Consider the following 18,946-nt stretch of genomic DNA (forward strand, 5'->3'; position numbering starts at 1 on the left):
AGGCATGTGGGAGACTCCCCAAACATATGGAAGAAGGTACTCTGGTCAGATGAGACTAAAATTGAGCTTTTTGGCCATCAAGGAAAACGCTATGTCTGGTGCAAACCCAACACCTCTCATCACCCTGAGAACACCATCCCCACAGTGAAGCATGGTGTTGGCAGCATCATGCTGTGGGGATGTTTTTCATCAGCAGGGACTAGGAAACTGGTCAGAATTGAAGGAATGCTGGATGGCGCTAAATACAGGGAAATTCTTGAGGGAAACCTGTTTCAGTCTTCCAGAGATTTGAGACTGGGACAGAGGTTCACCTTGCAGCAGGACAATGACCCTAAGCATACTGCTAAAGCAACACTTGAGTGGTTTAAGGGAAAACATTTAAATGTCTTGGAATGGCCTAGTCAAAGCCCAGACCTCAATCCAATTGAGAATCTGTGGTATGACTTAAATATTGCTGTACACCAGCGGAACCCATCCAACTTGAAGGAGCTGGAGCAGTTTTGCCTTGAAGAATGGGCAAAAATCCCAGTGGCTAGATGTGCCAAGCTTATAGAGACATACCCCAAGAGACTTGCAGCTGTAATTGCTGCAAAAGGTGGCTCTACAAAGTATTGACCTTGTGGGGGGGGTGAATAGTTATGCACGGTCAAGTTTTCTGTTTTTTCTTGTCATATTTCTTGTTTGTTTCACAAAAAAAATTATTTTGCATCTTCAAAGTGGTAGGCATGTTGTGTAAATCAAATGATACAAACCCCCAAAAAATCAATTTTAATTCCAGGTTGTAAGGCAACAAAATAGGAAAAATGCCAAGGGGGGGTGAATACTTTCGCAAGCCAATGTATAGGCGCGGCAAATAGACTACACGCCAATCGCCAAATGCTTTTGGGAACAGGTAGAAAAAGTTTATGTCGATCCATGGAGGCAAAAAGGACAGTGTCGGAGTTTATTTCAATAACAGAAAAGCTGCAAAATGGAGTTGAAAATAAAATGTAGGGCCTGAAATGTAATTTTTAGGAAAGATTTGGTGAAGTGGTAAAAGAGGATGATAGCAGTGCCGGCTACGTTATGTGTGATGATTCGACAGTTCGACAGCCTACTGTTCAGATGGGTTAAATGGAAACTGAAATCTGGACAATGACTGTAGCAGAGGAGGCTGGTGGGAGGAGCTATAGGAGCATGGGCTCATTGTAATGGCTGGAATGGAATTAAATGGAACTTATCAAACACATCAAACATATAGAAACCACATGTTTGACTCCGTTACATCAATTCCATTCCAGCCATTACAATGAGCTTGTGCTCGTATAGCTCCTCCCACCAGCCTCCTGTGGACTGTAGGTCTAGAACCTCTCACATAGCCTTAATATGAACTCCTGCAGAATTTGGCATTTCTTGCATTAAATTGAAACATTAAATGTAGGCTACATTTTGACTCAGGAACAGGAGTGGAGAAATATTATTTATTTATTTCAGCATCTTGAGATGCAAATGTGCAGTTAGACACCTTCTGTTGAGGTGCTGTCTTTATCAGCATCATAACAGCTGATAGTATTTCAACCACATTACATTTGACCGACCACCTCGATTCGGTCTTATGTCGCAAAGTTTAAATGGTGTTTTTCACATTGGATAAAAGTAGAGACTCAGAGCTACACAATGGTACATCATACACTACAGTTGAGGAACAATGGGAAAGTAATTCTGCTTTGAAAGTTGATAAACTTGTAACCCCAGTTTTGAGAAAATGGCCCTTGAATGTTTTGGTACATCTACTGGAGAGTGCTTCTTTGTCTACACCTATTCAGCATCATTCAAGAGGGCGAGAGTTGCACCCCTCCTCAAAAAACCTACACTCGATCCCTCCGATGTCAACAACTACAGACCAGTATCCCTTCTTTCTTTTTCTCTCCAAAACTATTGAGTGTGCCGTCTCTAGCCAACTCTCCTGCTATCTCTCTCAGAATGACCTTCTTGATCCAAACCAGTCAGGTTTCAAGACTGGTCATTCAACTGAGACTGCTCTTCTCTGTGTCACGGAGGCTCTCCGCACTGCTAAAGCTAACTCTCTCTCCTCTGCTCTTATCCTTCTAGACATATCCGCTGCCTTTGATACTGTGAACCATCAGATCCTCCTCTCCACCCTCTCCGAGTTGGGCATCTCCGGCGCTGCTCACTCTTGGATTGTGTCCTACCTGACAGGTCGCTCCTACCAGGTGGCGTGGCGAGAATCTGTCTCCGCACCACGTGCTCTCACCAATGGTGTCCCCCAGGGCTCAGTTCTAGGCCCTCTCCTATTCTCTCTATACACCAAGTCACTTGGCTCTGTCATATCCTCACATGGTCTCTCCTATCATTGCTACGCAGACGACACACAATTAATTTTCTCCTTTCCCCCTTCTGATAACCAGGTGGCGAATCGCATCTCTGCATGTCTGGCAGACATATCAGTGTGGATGTCGGATCACCACCTCAAGCTGAACCTTGGCAAGACGGAGCTGCTCTTCCTCCCGGGGAAGGACTGCCTGCTCCATGATCTCGCCATCACAGTTGACAACTCCATTGTGTCCTCCTCCCAGAGTGCAAAGAACCTTGGCGTGACCCTGGACAACACCCTGTCGTTCTCCGCTAACATCAAAGCGGTGACCCGATCCTGCAGGTTCATGCTCTACAACATTTGCAGAGTACGACCCTACCTTACACAGAAAGCGGCACAGGTCCTAATCCAGGCACTTGTCATCTCCCGTCTGGATTACTGCAACTCGCTGTTGGCTGGGCTCCCTGCCTGTTCCATTAAACACCTACAACTTATCCAGAACGTCTGGTGTTCGACCTTTCCAAGTTCTCTCATGTCACCCCGCTCCTCTGCACACTCCACTGGCTTCCAGTTGAGGCTCGCATCTACTACAAGACCATGGTGCTTGTCTACGGAGCTGTGAGGGGAACGGCACCTCCTTACCTTCAGGCTCTGATCAGACCCTACACCCAAACGAGGGCACTACGTTCATCCACCTCTGGCCTGCTAGCTCCCCTACCTCTACGGAAGCACAGTTCCCGCTCAGCCCAGTCAAAGCAATTCGCTGCTCTGGCACCCCAATGGTGGAACAAGCTCCCCCACGACGCTAGGACAGCGGAGTCACTGACCACCTTCCAGAGACACTTGAAACCCTACCTCTTTAAGGAATACCTGGAATAGTATAAAGTAATCCTTCTACTTTGGTGTAGGTCATGTTGTTCTTCACATTACTGTCTCTGGTAAGCACATAGTATATCAAAAATAGAAAGTGTCCAGATACAAATATTTTATTAATATTTTATAATTATTAGATGATGCTTACCCAGACACACTTGTCTAAATTGATGGGTCATGTGAAAGAAATGCTTTAGCCACCCTCCAGCCACAATAGTTTAGTGGATGGGTCACTATTATCTAGACATGTTCACATGTTCATGAAATACAATAGATGACCGTAATCACCCCCAGACACACCTGGCTAACTTGATTGGTCATATAATCATCTGGCGAAGTGGAGTCTTTTGTTTAGACGTGTTGCTAGCTAGCTAGCTAAACAATGAACCTAATTGTGCTTTCTGGGAACTTGGAAAAACACAAGGTCAAATCATATGACGTCAGTGATCTTCAGGTCAGAAAGTCGAGGCTCTAGAAAGAGGCCAGAGTTCCCGAGTTGGAATTCCGAGTTGGATGATCATTCAAAAATATTTTTCCCAGTCAGAGCTAATTTTATTCCGAGTTCACAGTTGTCTTGAAGGCACTGAAGTCGGAAGTCGGAGATTTCCTTAGTTCCCAGTTCCAAGTTCCCAGTTGTTTTGAACATGGCAATAATCCTAACCCATAGTACTAGCAACACAAACTGTAATCCCAACCCATAGTACTAGCAACTCAAACTGTAATCCCAACCCATAGTACTAGCAACTCAAACTGTAATCCCAACCCATAGTACTAGCAACACAAACTGTAATCCCAACCCATAGTACTAGCAACACAAACTGTAATCCCAACCCATAGTACTAGCAACACAAACTGTAATCCCAACCCATAGTACTAGCAACACAAACTGTAATCCCAACCCATAGGACTAGCAACACAAACTGTAATCCCAACCCATAGTACTAGCAACTCAAACTGTAAATCCAACCCATAGTACTAGCAACACAAACTGTAATCCCAACCCATAGTACTAGCAACACAAACTGTAATCCCAACCCATAGTACTAGCAACACAAACTGTAATCCCAACCCATAGTACTAGCAACACAAACTGTAATCCCAACCCATAGGACTAGCAACACAAACTGTAATCCCAACCCATAGTACTAGCAACACAAACTGTAATCCCAACCCATAGTACTAGCAACTCAAACTGTAATCCCAACCCATAGTACTAGCAACTCAAACTGTAATCCCAACCCATAGTACTAGCAACTCAAACTGATTGTCATAGCTAGCCAGTTAAAAATTCACTTGATCTAGTCCTTGGCCCATATGCTAACTGACGTTGGTGCAGGTCATGTGGTTGTTCACATTACCGTCTCTGTTAAACACACACTATATCAAATAAAATCTATGTTTATTTGTTACATACACAGGATACAGAAGGTGTAAACGGTACAGTGAAATGGTTACTTGCATAGTGGAGTCTTTTCTTTAGACGTGTAACGTTATATCTTTCAAAAAAGCCACAGTAGCTTGGATTATCTACACATACTGAGCAGCTCATGTTATAGACAGAAGCGTGCCACATGGCAGACCAATCCAAATTCATCTCTAGACATGCCCAGCCCATCCATTATATCATGGCTAGCGGGAAGGTTCCTGTCTTTTTCACTGGCTAAACCAACAAAGGCTCGTCATTTAACAATTGTATTCATATTTACAGATGGCATACAAGTTTGTTATTAAGGCACATAAAAGTTCACGTGTTCCAGAAGGTACACTATATATACAAAAGTATGTAGACATCCCTTCAGTGGATTTGGCACTGTTTGATGAAGGCCCTTTCCTGTTTTAGCATGACAAGCCCCCGTGCAAAAAGCGAGGTCCATACAGAAATGGTTTGCAGAGATCGGTGTGGAAGAACTTGACTGGCCTGCACAGAGCCCTGACCTCAACCCCATTGAACACCTTTAGGATGAATTGGAACGCCGACTGTGAGCCAGGCCTAATCACCCAACATCAGTGCCCGACCTCACTAATTCTCTTGTGGCTGAATGGAAGCAAGTCCCAGCAGCAATGTTCCAACATGTGTCAGAAAGCCTTCCCAGAAGAGTGGAGGCTGTTATAGCAGGAAAGGGGGGACCAACTCCATATTAAATGATTTTGGAATGATATGTTTGACGAGCAGGTGTCCACATACTTCTGGTCATGTAGTATATTTTTGCCCTAAAACGCATTTTGATTAAAAAATAAATACTTTCAAATGCCTCTCCTGTGAAGTAGTGACTTGCGACATACGCCTAGCTTCTTGAAACCGGTCACAATATGCATCCAAACCAAACTGAAATCTTATGAGAAACATGTTGGATCGTTTTCGTAGCTTCTATTTCCTTACAACCGGTCAAACTGATGTCATTTGGAAATGTTGCACAGAAAATCTTCCTTTTTTTTTTTTTTTTTTTTTGCTGAGTTATTACATTTTCTCCCCGGTCCCTAAATGTCTTTGCTTCACGAAAAAAGCAGAGATGACAGAGAAAACTTTACTGTTGCCAAGTAGACTGAAGCATTAATTCTATCAATTTAGGACATTATTCTGGTGAACAAGGGTTTATTTAGTCTCCAAGGGCAACATACTGTATAATGACAGAAGAGAAGCTGCATCTAATTCTAGACAAGTTGACTAACAAATAGCCTACCAAAATGTGGGATATTATAAGCAGAAACATATCTAATTCAGGCAAAAACATCCTGCACCCCCCTGTCAAAAAAATATTTCTGCCCTCTCTGACTGTATCCTACAGTGCATTTTCTATATTAGTGGGTTAGGGGTCGGGTGCGGGCCTCAGATTTTCACTTTATTACGTATAGTAGGGCGGTTGTGGACGGGTAATTAGCAATTTCAGGCGGTTGCATTACCCCGCGAAGTAAGCTGCAGCACCCGCTGATAAATCACCCATAAAAAATAGAATTAATAAAAACAAAACATTTGTGCACTAGGCCATTATTACTCCTGTATGAGCTGAGAAAAATACTCGTCAGCAGAACGTGGCTGCATGTTGTTCCACCCATGTTGTTCCACCCATACTGTAAGTTTCATTATATTGGCTCACTTTCTGGTTCAGAGATGTGGGAAATTATTTTGGTAGATTCTGGAGTTTTGGTTCTGCAAAGCCAACAAAATAACCTGTATTATGCCAACGACGGTACCAATGTAGTAGGCATCCTATCTGCTCGACTCAGTGTCAGTCTGGGGGTATTACACTATGGTAATACTTTTACTTTTAGATGTGTATAGTTAGATACTACTGCACTGTTGGAGCTAGGAACACAAGCATTTCGCTACACCCGCAATAACATCTGCTAAATATGTGTATGTGACCAATACAATTTGATTTGATTTTTCATTTAAGTCATTTAGCAGACGCTCTTATCCAGAGCGACTTACATGAGTAATTAGGGTTAAGTGCCTTGCTCAAGGGCACATCTACAGATTTTTCACCTAGTCGGCTCGGGGATTAGAACCAGCGACCTTTCGGTTACTGGCACAACGCTCTTAACCACTAAGCTACCTGCAGCCAGGTTTGATAACTAGACAACCCAATTAATAGCATAATTACTTTCTATAAGCTTGTATTAGCCTTTATCTTCTTACAAGGTTACAATATGTTGTCTCGCCATTTAGCAATACAAATAGTAATGCTAATAATAATCATTTTTAATAATAATAATACTTTTTTTTATTACTTATTATGAATTGTAATAGCTGTTATTTAGTCAGGATTCATATAATATGGTTGTTATTTAGTCAGGATTAATATAAAATAGCTGTTATTTAGTCAGGATTAATATAAAACAGCTGTTATTTAATCAGGATGTGGTGAGTGATTTGGACGGAGTCAGGCGCAGGAGGTGTAAATCACAGAATAAAGGTTTATTCGGCCAACACAGCGGTTCCGCAGCAATGCGTAAAACAACTACAGTGCGACTTAAAAGGCGCACTGGAGAAAACAAAACACACTGGTGAACATCGACACCTCCACATAGAAACAATCGCACACAAATACACGGGGGGCAGAGGGAATAATTATACAGAGACTGAAAAGGGGATATGAACAAGGTGTGTGTGAAAAACAAGACAAAACAAATGGAATGATGAAAAGAGGAGCGGCAGTGGCTAGAAGGCCGGTGACGACGAACATCGAAGCCTGCCCGAACAAGGAGAGGAGGCAGCTTCGGAGGAAATCGTGACACAGGATTAATATAAAATAGCTGTTATTTAGTCAGGATTAATATGAGATAGCTGTTATTTAATAAGGATTAATATAATATAACTATTATTAGTCTGGATTAATATAGTCTTACAAGATGTGCAACGTCATGCTTTTTTTATGAATGGGAATTCCAGGAAGACTAATTAATGTTGATAACGGCTATTTCGAAGAAGGGTCTATTTAGTTGCAATGACTGTAAAATGTGGTTGAATGCACTGACTGTAAGTCGGTCTGGATAAGAGTTTATGGTACATGACCACAATGTAACATTTATGGGGCATTCACTGCCAATATAGAATACTTTGTCAGTCTATTAATAAAATACATTATCTGGCTTTTTTTTATGCTTGTTAGCATTTTTCTATTCCTCATTCCGGGTTCCTTGCGTGAAATTAATCTAAATTTAACATAAGTGAAATGAAGCAATCAGCCTTGTGTGCCAAAGTGATTGGAAGAATGTAGCTGTACTGGATATTACTATAAGTCAATTAATGTAGGAGTAAAATAGAGTATATATGAAACAGTGTGATGTTGAAAATATATTGATACAAAGAGATCGTCTATCTTAGAAAAAGGAGTCAAATCTTTACCACTGACTTTCTACTTGTCCTATGTAGGCTGCATACAGTATGTACATATTGGTAGAGATAAAGTGACTGTAGAGGTCCTGGATGGCAGGGAGCTCGGCCCCAGTGATGTACTGGGTCATACTCACCGTTCTCTGTAGTGCCTTGCGGTCAGATGCCGACCAGTTGCCATACCAAGCGGTGATGCAGCCAGTCAAGATGCTCTCAATGGTGCAGCTGTTGACCTTTTTGAGGATCTGAAGGCCCTAGTCTACAATACTAGACAAGTTAATGTCTCTGTAATAATCTACGGGAACCATATGTAACACTCTAATGCACCACTCTCCATTCAGATGATAACTTAAGCATAAGCAGATAATGCTTCCTGAAAGACGCATCTCATCTAGGCAGCATATGGTGACAGGAAGCTGTTGGATGTATTATCTGGATGCTCGGCAGTAAATACAATGTGCATTAGTTCACTGGTACCGTCCTGGTTTACAGGAAGCTCTCTGCAGTGCATTGTGTATTTAACCCCTTTCCCTTGTATAACCCCCCTCCCCCTTTTTACCATATCCTAGTTTAACACATTGTAAACTGTATTGAGGTTGTCTTTGTGTAATCTAAGTGAACAAGGCTTTAATCTCAGAACAGATGTATTTAGATCCTCTAGTCTACATGATACATGAAGCCAAATTAATTGACTATTGTAGGTATCAATAGACATTTTACCTTGTAGGCGAGGTCAAATGGATTTCCGTAGAGATAGTTATTTGTAATATAGGCTAACTCAATATTCTGCATGGATTAGTGTCTATAGATAGTCTGGAGATAATATGTCTGTTACTATAATACATACTGTCTGGATTAGTCTCTATCAGTGGAGGCTCCTCAGAGGAGGAAGGGGAGGACCATCCTCCTCAGTGAATTTCAGTGGGGGGAAAAAATAATAGTGAAACATTAAAAAAGTTATCCTGTTTAGACAAAACTATACTAAATATATCCACGTCACCAAATAATTGATTAAAACACACTGTTTTGCAATGAAGGTCTATTGCCATCGAGGCCCACCGGTGTAATGGCTAAACTGCTTTGCTAACTGTACACTGTACTGCATGATTGCAGCGTGTTTACTAGCGTGTTAGTTCTAGTAGCTATGTTGACTTGACGTTAGCTAATATGGTGACAACGATGCAGGCTGTGTGTAGCGGTTAGCGGTTATGATATGAATGTTTGGCTTGGAAAGGTTTATTCACCTGGTCACAGACAGCTGATGTGTTGTGCACCGAAGTCCACAAGCGAAGGGAAAAGGTGAGAGGAGGAGAGCGCGTAGATGCGAGAAGGAAATACAACGATCAAAGGGATCATGCTGTTTATATGTGGCTGCTATGAAGGTGAACTGTGCTTGTGTGTGATCAGGGGTGTGTTCATTCCGGCGATTCTGTTGAAAACCTTTTCTTAAACGGAAGCAAACGGAACGATACGGGGATAAACACACCTGAATTTGTCCAATAGAAACTCTAGTTTGCAACTGTTGGACTAATGATTACACCCTAGCTCAGCTAGATGCAAGAATGTCCAAGGCGGTATTGAATGTCTGAATGTCTGTCACCTTGATTACTCACATTTCTCTCGACCAGTGCACCTATGTTGTAAACTTTCATTCATAGGCTAGGTTGTAGCAACCTAATGATGGGTATAGGGAAAATTTGAGTATCATATAGTAGCCTGAAATCTATCGATGTTACATTGAGCTGGGTAAATGGAATATGAATGACAGTCATCCAATATGCTGTAATAGAAATAAGGCCATGCTCATAAAAAATTAATATTGTCCTCTCTCATCTTAAACAGCACCGACCGCCACTGGTCTCTATAGATAGTCTAGAGATAATCTGTCTGTTAGTATGATACACACTGCATGGATTAGTCTCTATAGATAGTCTGGAGATAATCTGTCTGTTAGTATGATACACACTGCATGGATTAGTCTCTATAGATAGTCTGGAGATAATCTGTCTGTTCGTATGATACACACTGCATGGATTAGCCTCTATAGATAGTCTGGAGATAATCTGTCTGTTAGTATGATACACACTGCATGGATTAGTCTCTATAGATAGTCTGGAGATAATCTGTCTGTTAGTATGATACACACTGCATGGATTAGTCTCTATAGATAGTCTGGAGATAATCTGTCTGTTATTATGATACACACTGCATGGATTAGCCTCTATAGATAGTCTGGAGATAATCTGTCTGTTAGCATGATAACCACTAAATGGATTAGTCGCTATAGATAGTCTGGAGATAATCTGTCTGTTAGCATGATAACCACTAAATGGATTAGTCGCTATAGATAGTCTGGAGATAATCTGTCTGTTAGCATGATAACCACTAAATGGATTAGCCTCTATAGATAGTCTGGAGATAATCTGTCTGTTAGCATGATAACCACTAAATGGATTAGTCGCTATAGATAGTCTGGAGATAATCTGTCTGTTAGCATGATACCCAGTGCATGGATTAGTCTCTATAGATAGTCTGGAGATAATATGTCTGTTAGCATGATACACACTGCATGGATTAGTCTCTATAGATAGTCTGGAGATAATCTGTCTGTTAGCATGATACACACTGCATGGATTAGTCTCTATAGATAGTCTGGAGATAATCTGCCTGTTAGTATGATACACACTGCATGGATTAGTCTCTATAGATAGTCTGGAGATAATCTGTCTGTTAGCATGATACACACTGCATGGATTAGTCTCTATAGATAGTCTGGAGATAATCTGTCTGTTAGTATGATACACACTGCATGGATTAGTCTCTATAGATAGTCTGGAGATAATCTGTCTGTTAGCATGATACACACTGCATGGATTAGCCTCTATAGATAGTCTGGAGATAATCTATTTGTTAGTATGATACACACTGCATGGATTAGTCTCTATAGATAGTCTGGAGATAATCTGTCTGTTAGTATGATACACACTGCATGGATTAGTCTCTATAGATAGTCTGGAGATAATCTGTCTGTTAGTATGATACACACTGCATGGATTAGTCTCTATAGATAGTCTGGAGATAATCTGTCTGTTCGTATGATACACACTGCATGGATGAGTCACTATAGATAGTCTGGAGATAATCTGTCTGTTAGCATGATACCCAGTGCATGGATTAGTCTCTATAGATAGTCTGGAGATAATCTGTCTGTTAGCATGATAACCATTAAATGGATTAGTCGCTATAGATAGTCTGGAGATAATCTGTCTGTTAGCATGATACCCAGTGCGTGGATTAGTCTCTATAGATAGTCTGGAGATAATCTGTCTGTTAGTATGATACACACTGCATGGATTAGTCTCTATAGATAGTCTGGAGATAATCTGTCTGTTAGTATGATACACACTGCATGGATTAGTCTCTATAGATAGTCTGGAGATAATCTGTCTGTTAGCATGATACACACTGCATGGATTAGTCTCTATAGATAGTCTAGAGATAATCTGTCTGTTAGCATGATACACACTGCATGGATTAGTCTCTATAGATAGTCTAGAGATAATCTGTCTGTTAGTATGATAACCATTAAATGGATTAGTCGCTATAGATAGTCTGGAGATAATCTGTCTGTTAGTATGATACACACTGCATGGATTAGTCTCTATAGATAGTCTAGAGATAATCTGTCTGTTAGCATGATAACCATTAAATGGATTAGTCGCTATAGATAGTCTGGAGATAATCTGTCTGTTAGCATGATACCCAGTGCGTGGATTAGTCTCTATAGATAGTCTGGAGATAATCTGTCTGTTAGCATGATAACCATTAAATGGATTAGTCGCTATAGATAGTCTGGAGATAATATGTCTGTTAGTATGATACACACTGCATGGATTAGTCTCTATAGATAGTCTGGAGATAATCTGTCTGTTAGTATGATACACACTGCATGGATTAGTCTCTATAGATAGTCTGGAGATAATATGTCTGTTAGCATGATACACACTGCATGGATTAGCCTCTATAGATAGTCTGGAGATAATCTGTCTGTTAGCATGATACCCAGTGCGTGGATTAGTCTCTATAGATAGTCTGGAGATAATCTGTCTGTTAGCATGATATACACTGCATGGATTAGTCTCTATAGATAGTCTGGAGATAATCTGCCTGTTAGTATGATACACACTGCATGGATTAGTCTCTATAGATAGTCTGGAGATAATCTGTCTGTTAGCATGATACACACTGCATGGATTAGTCTCTATAGATAGTCTGGAGATAATCTGTCTGTTAGTATGATACACACTGCATGGATTAGTCTCTATAGATAGTCTGGAGATAATCTGTCTGTTAGCATGATACACACTGCATGGATTAGCCTCTATAGATAGTCTGGAGATAATCTATTTGTTAGTATGATACACACTGCATGGATTAGTCTCTATAGATAGTCTGGAGATAATCTGTCTGTTAGTATGATACACACTGCATGGATTAGTCTCTATAGATAGTCTGGAGATAATATGTCTGTTAGTATGATACACACTGCATGGATTAGTCTCTATAGATAGTCTGGAGATAATCTGTCTGTTAGCATGATACACACTGCATGGATTAGTCTCTATAGATAGTCTGGAGATAATCTGTCTGTTAGTATGATACACACTGCATGGATTAGTCTCTATAGATAGTCTGGAGATAATCTGTCTGTTAGCATGATACACACTGCATGGATTAGTCTCTATAGATAGTCTGGAGATAATCTGTCTGTTAGTATGATACACACTGCATGGATTAGTCTCTATAGATAGTCTGGAGATAATCTGTCTGTTAGCATGATAACCATTAAATGGATTAGTCGCTATAGATAGTCTGGAGATAATCTGTCTGTTAGCATGATACCCAGTGCGTGGATTAGTCTCTATAGATAGTCTGGAGATAATCTGTCTGTTAGTATGATACACACTGCATGGATTAGTCTCTATAGATAGTCTGGAGATAATCTGTCTGTTAGTATGATACACACTGCATGGATTAGTCTCTATAGATAGTCTGGAGATAATCTGTCTGTTAGCATGATACACACTGCATGGATTAGTCTCTATAGATAGTCTAGAGATAATCTGTCTGTTAGCATGATACACACTGCATGGATTAGTCTCTATAGATAGTCTACAGATAATCTGTCTGTTAGTATGATAACCATTAAATGGATTAGTCGCTATAGATAGTCTGGAGATAATCTGTCTGTTAGTATGATACACACTGCATGGATTAGTCTCTATAGATAGTCTAGAGATAATCTGTCTGTTAGCATGATAACCATTAAATGGATTAGTCGCTATAGATAGTCTGGAGATAATCTGTCTGTTAGCATGATACCCAGTGCTTGGATTAGTCTCTATAGATAGTCTGGAGATAATCTGTCTGTTAGTATGATACACACTGCATGGATTAGTCTCTATAGATAGTCTGGAGATAATCTGTCTGTTAGCATGATACACACTGCATGGATTAGCCTCTATAGATAGTCTGGAGATAATCTATTTGTTAGTATGATACACACTGCATGGATTAGTCTCTATAGATAGTCTGGAGATAATCTGTCTGTTAGTATGATACACACTGCATGGATTAGTCTCTATAGATAGTCTGGAGATAATCTGTCTGTTAGTATGATACACACTGCATGGATTAGTCTCTATAGATAGTCTGGAGATAATCTGTCTGTTCGTATGATACACACTGCATGGATTAGTCACTATAGATAGTCTGGAGATAATCTGTCTGTTAGCATGATAACCATTAAATGGATTAGTCGCTATAGATAGTCTGGAGATAATCTGTCTGTTAGCATGATACCCAGTGCGTGGATTAGTCTCTATAGATAGTCTGGAGATAATCTGTCTGTTAGTATGATACACACTGCATGGATTAGTCTCTATAGATAGTCTGGAGATAATCTGTCTGTTAGTATGATACACACTGCATGGATTAGTCTCTATAGATAGTCTGGAGATAATCTGTCTGTTAGCATGATACACACTGCATGGATTAGTCTCTATAGATAGTCTAGAGATAATCTGTCTGTTAGCATGATACACACTGCATGGATTAGTCTCTATAGATAGTCTAGAGATAATCTGTCTGTTAGTATGATAACCATTAAATGGATTAGTCGCTATAGATAGTCTGGAGATAATCTGTCTGTTAGTATGATACACACTGCATGGATTAGTCTCTATAGATAGTCTAGAGATAATCTGTCTGTTAGCATGATAACCATTAAATGGATTAGTCGCTATAGATAGTCTGGAGATAATCTGTCTGTTAGCATGATACCCAGTGCTTGGATTAGTCTCTATAGATAGTCTGGAGATAATCTGTCTGTTAGCATGATAACCATTAAATGGATTAGTCGCTATAGATAGTCTGGAGATAATATGTCTGTTAGTATGATACACACTGCATGGATTAGTCTCTATAGATAGTCTGGAGATAATCTGTCTGTTAGCATGATACACACTGCCTGGATTAGTCTCTATAGATAGTCTGGAGATAATCTGTCTGTTAGCATGATACACACTGCATGGATTAGTCTCTATAGATAGTCTGGAGATAATCTGTCTGTTAGTATGATACACACTGCATGGATTAGTCTCTATAGATAGTCTGGAGATAATCTGTCTGTTAGTATGATACACACTGCATGAATTAGTCTCTATAGATAGTCTAGAGATAATCTGTCTGTTAGTATGATACACACTGCATGGATTAGTCTCTATAGATAGTCTGGAGATAATCTGTCTGTTAGTATGATACACACTGCATGGATTAGTCTCTATAGATAGTCTAGAGATAATCTGTCTGTTAGTATGATACACACTGCATGGATTAGTCTCTATAGATAGTCTGGAGATAATATGTCTGTTAGCATGATACACACCGCATGGATTAGTCTCTATAGATAGTCTGGAGATAATCTGTCTGTTAGTATGATACACACTGCATGGATTAGTCTCTATAGATAGTCTGGAGATAATCTATTTGTTAGTATGATACACACTGCATGGATTAGTCTCTATAGATAGTCTGGAGATAATCTGTCTGTTAGTATGATACACACTGCGTGCTTTACATTACACTTTGATCTTCAGATGTTAATCACACATATCTTTATCAATAAAGGATTATCCTCAATGTTGACAGCACGTACCCATAAGTCAATGCACCCAGAACATGTACCGAAGGTCAACCTTATCATGATAGAATGACTGTAGCTACTGTAGTTTCCCGTCATCCAGTTAAGGCCGTCTTCGGCTTTATCTACAATGTCAACGACGGCTGAAGCTCATTTCTACTTTATGTAGAGAGGCCAAGAGAGTGTCAGTACATTCCATTTGGAACTATAATGACATAAACATCAATCTGTCTCAACTGCTACTTAAATTACTGTGTAACCTTTCCAGCCCTGTTAATTTAAAGACTAATAATTTCTATATAAAACAAAAAGAGAATGAGATAGAGAGGGAGCGAGGAGATAGCAAGAGAGAGAGAGAGGATAGAGCAAGAGAGAGAGATATAGTTCCATGTATTTTTTTTTTCTGCATGTGAAATCAAGTGTAATCAACCTTAAAACAAATAAATGGGTAAGCTAAATCAACTTAAAACAAGTAATTCAACTTAAGCATCTCAATACAAGATTTCATATTTAGGTATATTGGACATTTTCATGTTTTACAGTGTAAAGAAAGCTTCCACCTATGATACTAGGCCTACCCACCAACTGAAATATATTAATGTTGGTAAATCGAATTAATTTTTGTAAATGTGGGATTCCCCCACACACTTCCTCATTTCATTATTTCCTTGTTTGCAGCTATATAAACCCAGAATGCACATCACTCCATCACTCACTCTCAGCGCACTCCGATCTTGATCTTTAACCTCAGCCGACCCAGACTCAAGATGCCCTTCAAGCCACACTATCTGTTGGTCGTCCTGACTGTCTACTGGTTTGCTGCTCTTCATGGTGAGATGGATCTGCTAAATAGTTGCAACATTTTTTGCATTTGAAAACATAATTGCAGTAGGACCTAAAACGTATGTTCATTCAAACTCTTACCTTGAAAATGTATCTTTCAGTTGGTCTTGAGGATTTTACTTGATCTGCTTTTACTTTGCTTATTATATATATATATATATATATATATATACTTATTATTATATACTAATATTGCGTATTACCGATATGGTCTTTCTCCTTCTGCCTGCAGCGTTGCCAATGGGTGGCTTCGCTCCACGTCTGACGTGTCGCTGCATCCGGACGTCCTCTGCCTTCATCTCTCCTGCGCGGTTTCACAGACTGGAGATCTTACCTCCAGGAGCCCACTGTCGTCACATTGAGATCATGTGAGTCAATAGAACGTCTCTATCTCAATATATTCTAATGAAACCATGGAGTCACTGGGCTTGGGTGAAGCACTAAACTGCAGTTTTCAAAATGCATGTAGGAAAAAAATCGAAAAGTGTGGGGGACAGGAAGTAGTGGAAGGAAAAACAATTGTCACCTTACTGTCTTACATGCAAACCCATTAGAAGTAATATGCCGTTTAGCAGACGCTTTTATCCAAAGCGACTTACAGTCGTGCGCATATATTTTTACGTATGGGTGGTCCCGGCGATCGAACCCACTACCCTGGCTTAACAAGCGCCATGCTCTACCAATTGAGCTACAGAGGACCAGTGAAGAGTTCAAGACTCCCACCTCACACATAACCTACAACAGACTACAATAAATGATGTCATTTTCATGGTAAAGCTCTGATATTTAAAAATATATATATTTCTCTGGTAGTTAGACTTCTTCTTGGCTGTAATGTATCCCCTCCATTCATCAGCGTTACCAAGAAGGACAATACCATCGTGTGTGTGAATCCAAAGGCAAGATGGATAAAAAAAGTCATTGCCCAGTTACAAAGGTAAATACAACACATGCACGCAACACACACTTTTGTTGACTGTAACCTTTAACACAGACCATCTCTTTCAACAGTAACAAGAGAAGTGCAGGTGTCCCCATCTCAACCACTACGGACAGCATCAACACGAAACTGGAACAGCGACAGTAAATTATAAAACATCATCACATCATTCAATCTGGAGCAAAATGGAATGTGCACAACACCAGTGTATGTAATACCAATGGATTCAATCGTAATAGCAAATTATTTTGTTTCTCTCAAATGATCTCTGTATGTATTGAGTTATTATTTAATGTATTCTTCATGTAATGACTCTAACCCAGAAAAATAATCTGTACAAGACAACTTTTTTTTTTTTATAAGGTTTTTATTGCCTAATTGCTGATGCGCGTGTATATTTTCTTTTTATGTGAACATTATTACCCCAATAAAATCCACAAAACGAAACACTTTTCAGAGTAATACAAAGTTAGCACCTCCACCTCTGATTGGTTGACAGATTCCACTCCCAGCAGGAGGTGGGACTTGGGTTGGTTGTATTTCACTCAACTTAAACCCTTTTGCTCTTTGGGAAGCAAAGGTCATTCTCAAACTTCCTGGTCATATTTTAGGCCTCCTTGCTTGCCTAAACACTACAGGGTCTACTTCCTCGTCCTTGATCACATGGTTAGTATGAACGTATTGACCCGACCACATAGACCACAATCCCTCTGTCCCATACTCGTGTCAAATATGTTTTATGATTATTGGTAAAGCTTGTAGGTACAGTCATGGTCAAAAGTTTTGAGAATGACACAAGTATTGGTCTTCACAAAAGTTTGCTGCTTCAGTGTTATGAGACATTTTTGTCAGATGTTACTATTGTATACTGAAGTAAAATTACAAGCATTCCATAAGTGTCAAAGGCATTTATTTACAATTACATTAAGTTTATGCAAAGAGTCAATATTTGCAGTGTTGACCCTTCTTTTTCAAGACCTCTGCAATCCGCCCTGGCATGCTGTCAATTAACTTCTGGGCCACATCCTGACTGATGGCAGCCCATTCTTGCATAATCAATGCTTGGAGTTTGTCAGAATTAGTGGGTTTTTGTTTGTCCACCCGCCTCTTGAGGATCGACCACAAGTTCTCAATGGGATTAAGGTCTGGGGAGTTTCCTGGCCATGGACCCAAAATTTCGATGTTTTGTTCCCCGAGCCACTTAGTTATCACTTTTGCCTTATGGCAAGGTGCTCCATCATGCTGGAAAAGGCATTGGTCGTCACCAAACTGTTCTTGGATGGTTGGGAGAAGTTGCTCTCGGAGGATGTGTTGGTTACCATTCTTTATTCATGGCTGTGTTCTTAGGCAAAATTGTGAGTGAGCCCACTCCCTTGGCTGAGAAGCAACCCCACACATGAATGGTCTCAGGATGCTTTACTGTTGGCATGACACAGGACTGATGGTAGCGCTCACCTTGTCTTCTCCGGACAAGGTGTTTTCCGGATGCCCCAAACAATCGGAAAGGGGATTCATCTGAGAAAATGACTTTACCCCAGTCCTCAGCAGTCCAATCCCTGTACCTTTTGAAGAATATCAGTCTGTCGCTGATGTTTTTCCTGGAGAGAAGTGGCTTCTTTGCTGCCCTTCTTGACACCAGGCCATCCTCCAAAAGTATTCGCCTCACTGTGCGTGCAGATGCACTCACACCTGCCTGCTGCCATTCCTGAGCAAGCTCTGCACTGGTGGTGCCCCGATCCCGCAGCTGAATCAACTTTAGGAGATGGTCCTGGCGGACGCTGGAATTTCTTGGGCGCCCTGAAGCCTTCTTCACAACAACTGAACCTCTCTCCCTGAAGTTCTTGATGATCCAATAAATGGTTGATTTAGGTGCAATCTTACTAGCAGCAATATCCTTGCCTGTGAAGCCCTTTTTGTGCAAAGCAATGATGACGGCACGTG

The 18,946-nt window shown here is 40.4% G+C and overlaps 1 protein-coding gene across 1 annotated transcript; it reads left to right on the top strand.

The window, feature by feature from the left end:
• Positions 1–15,989: 15,989 nt before the first annotated feature.
• LOC311144948 (interleukin-8-like) lies at positions 15,990–17,152 on the top strand (the record flags this gene model as incomplete). Its single annotated transcript, XM_084181137.1, has 4 exons — positions 15,990–16,053; positions 16,298–16,433; positions 16,922–17,002; positions 17,077–17,152. The coding sequence occupies 4 exons, from the start codon at positions 15,990–15,992 to the stop codon at positions 17,150–17,152; spliced, it is 357 nt and encodes a 118-aa protein (XP_084037263.1).
• Between the last annotated feature and the right edge of the window lie 1,794 nt (positions 17,153–18,946).

Source organism: Coregonus lavaretus, assembly GCF_964263955.1.
Source record: "Coregonus lavaretus genome assembly, chromosome: 17".
Taxonomy (NCBI): Eukaryota; Metazoa; Chordata; class Actinopteri; order Salmoniformes; family Salmonidae; genus Coregonus; species Coregonus lavaretus.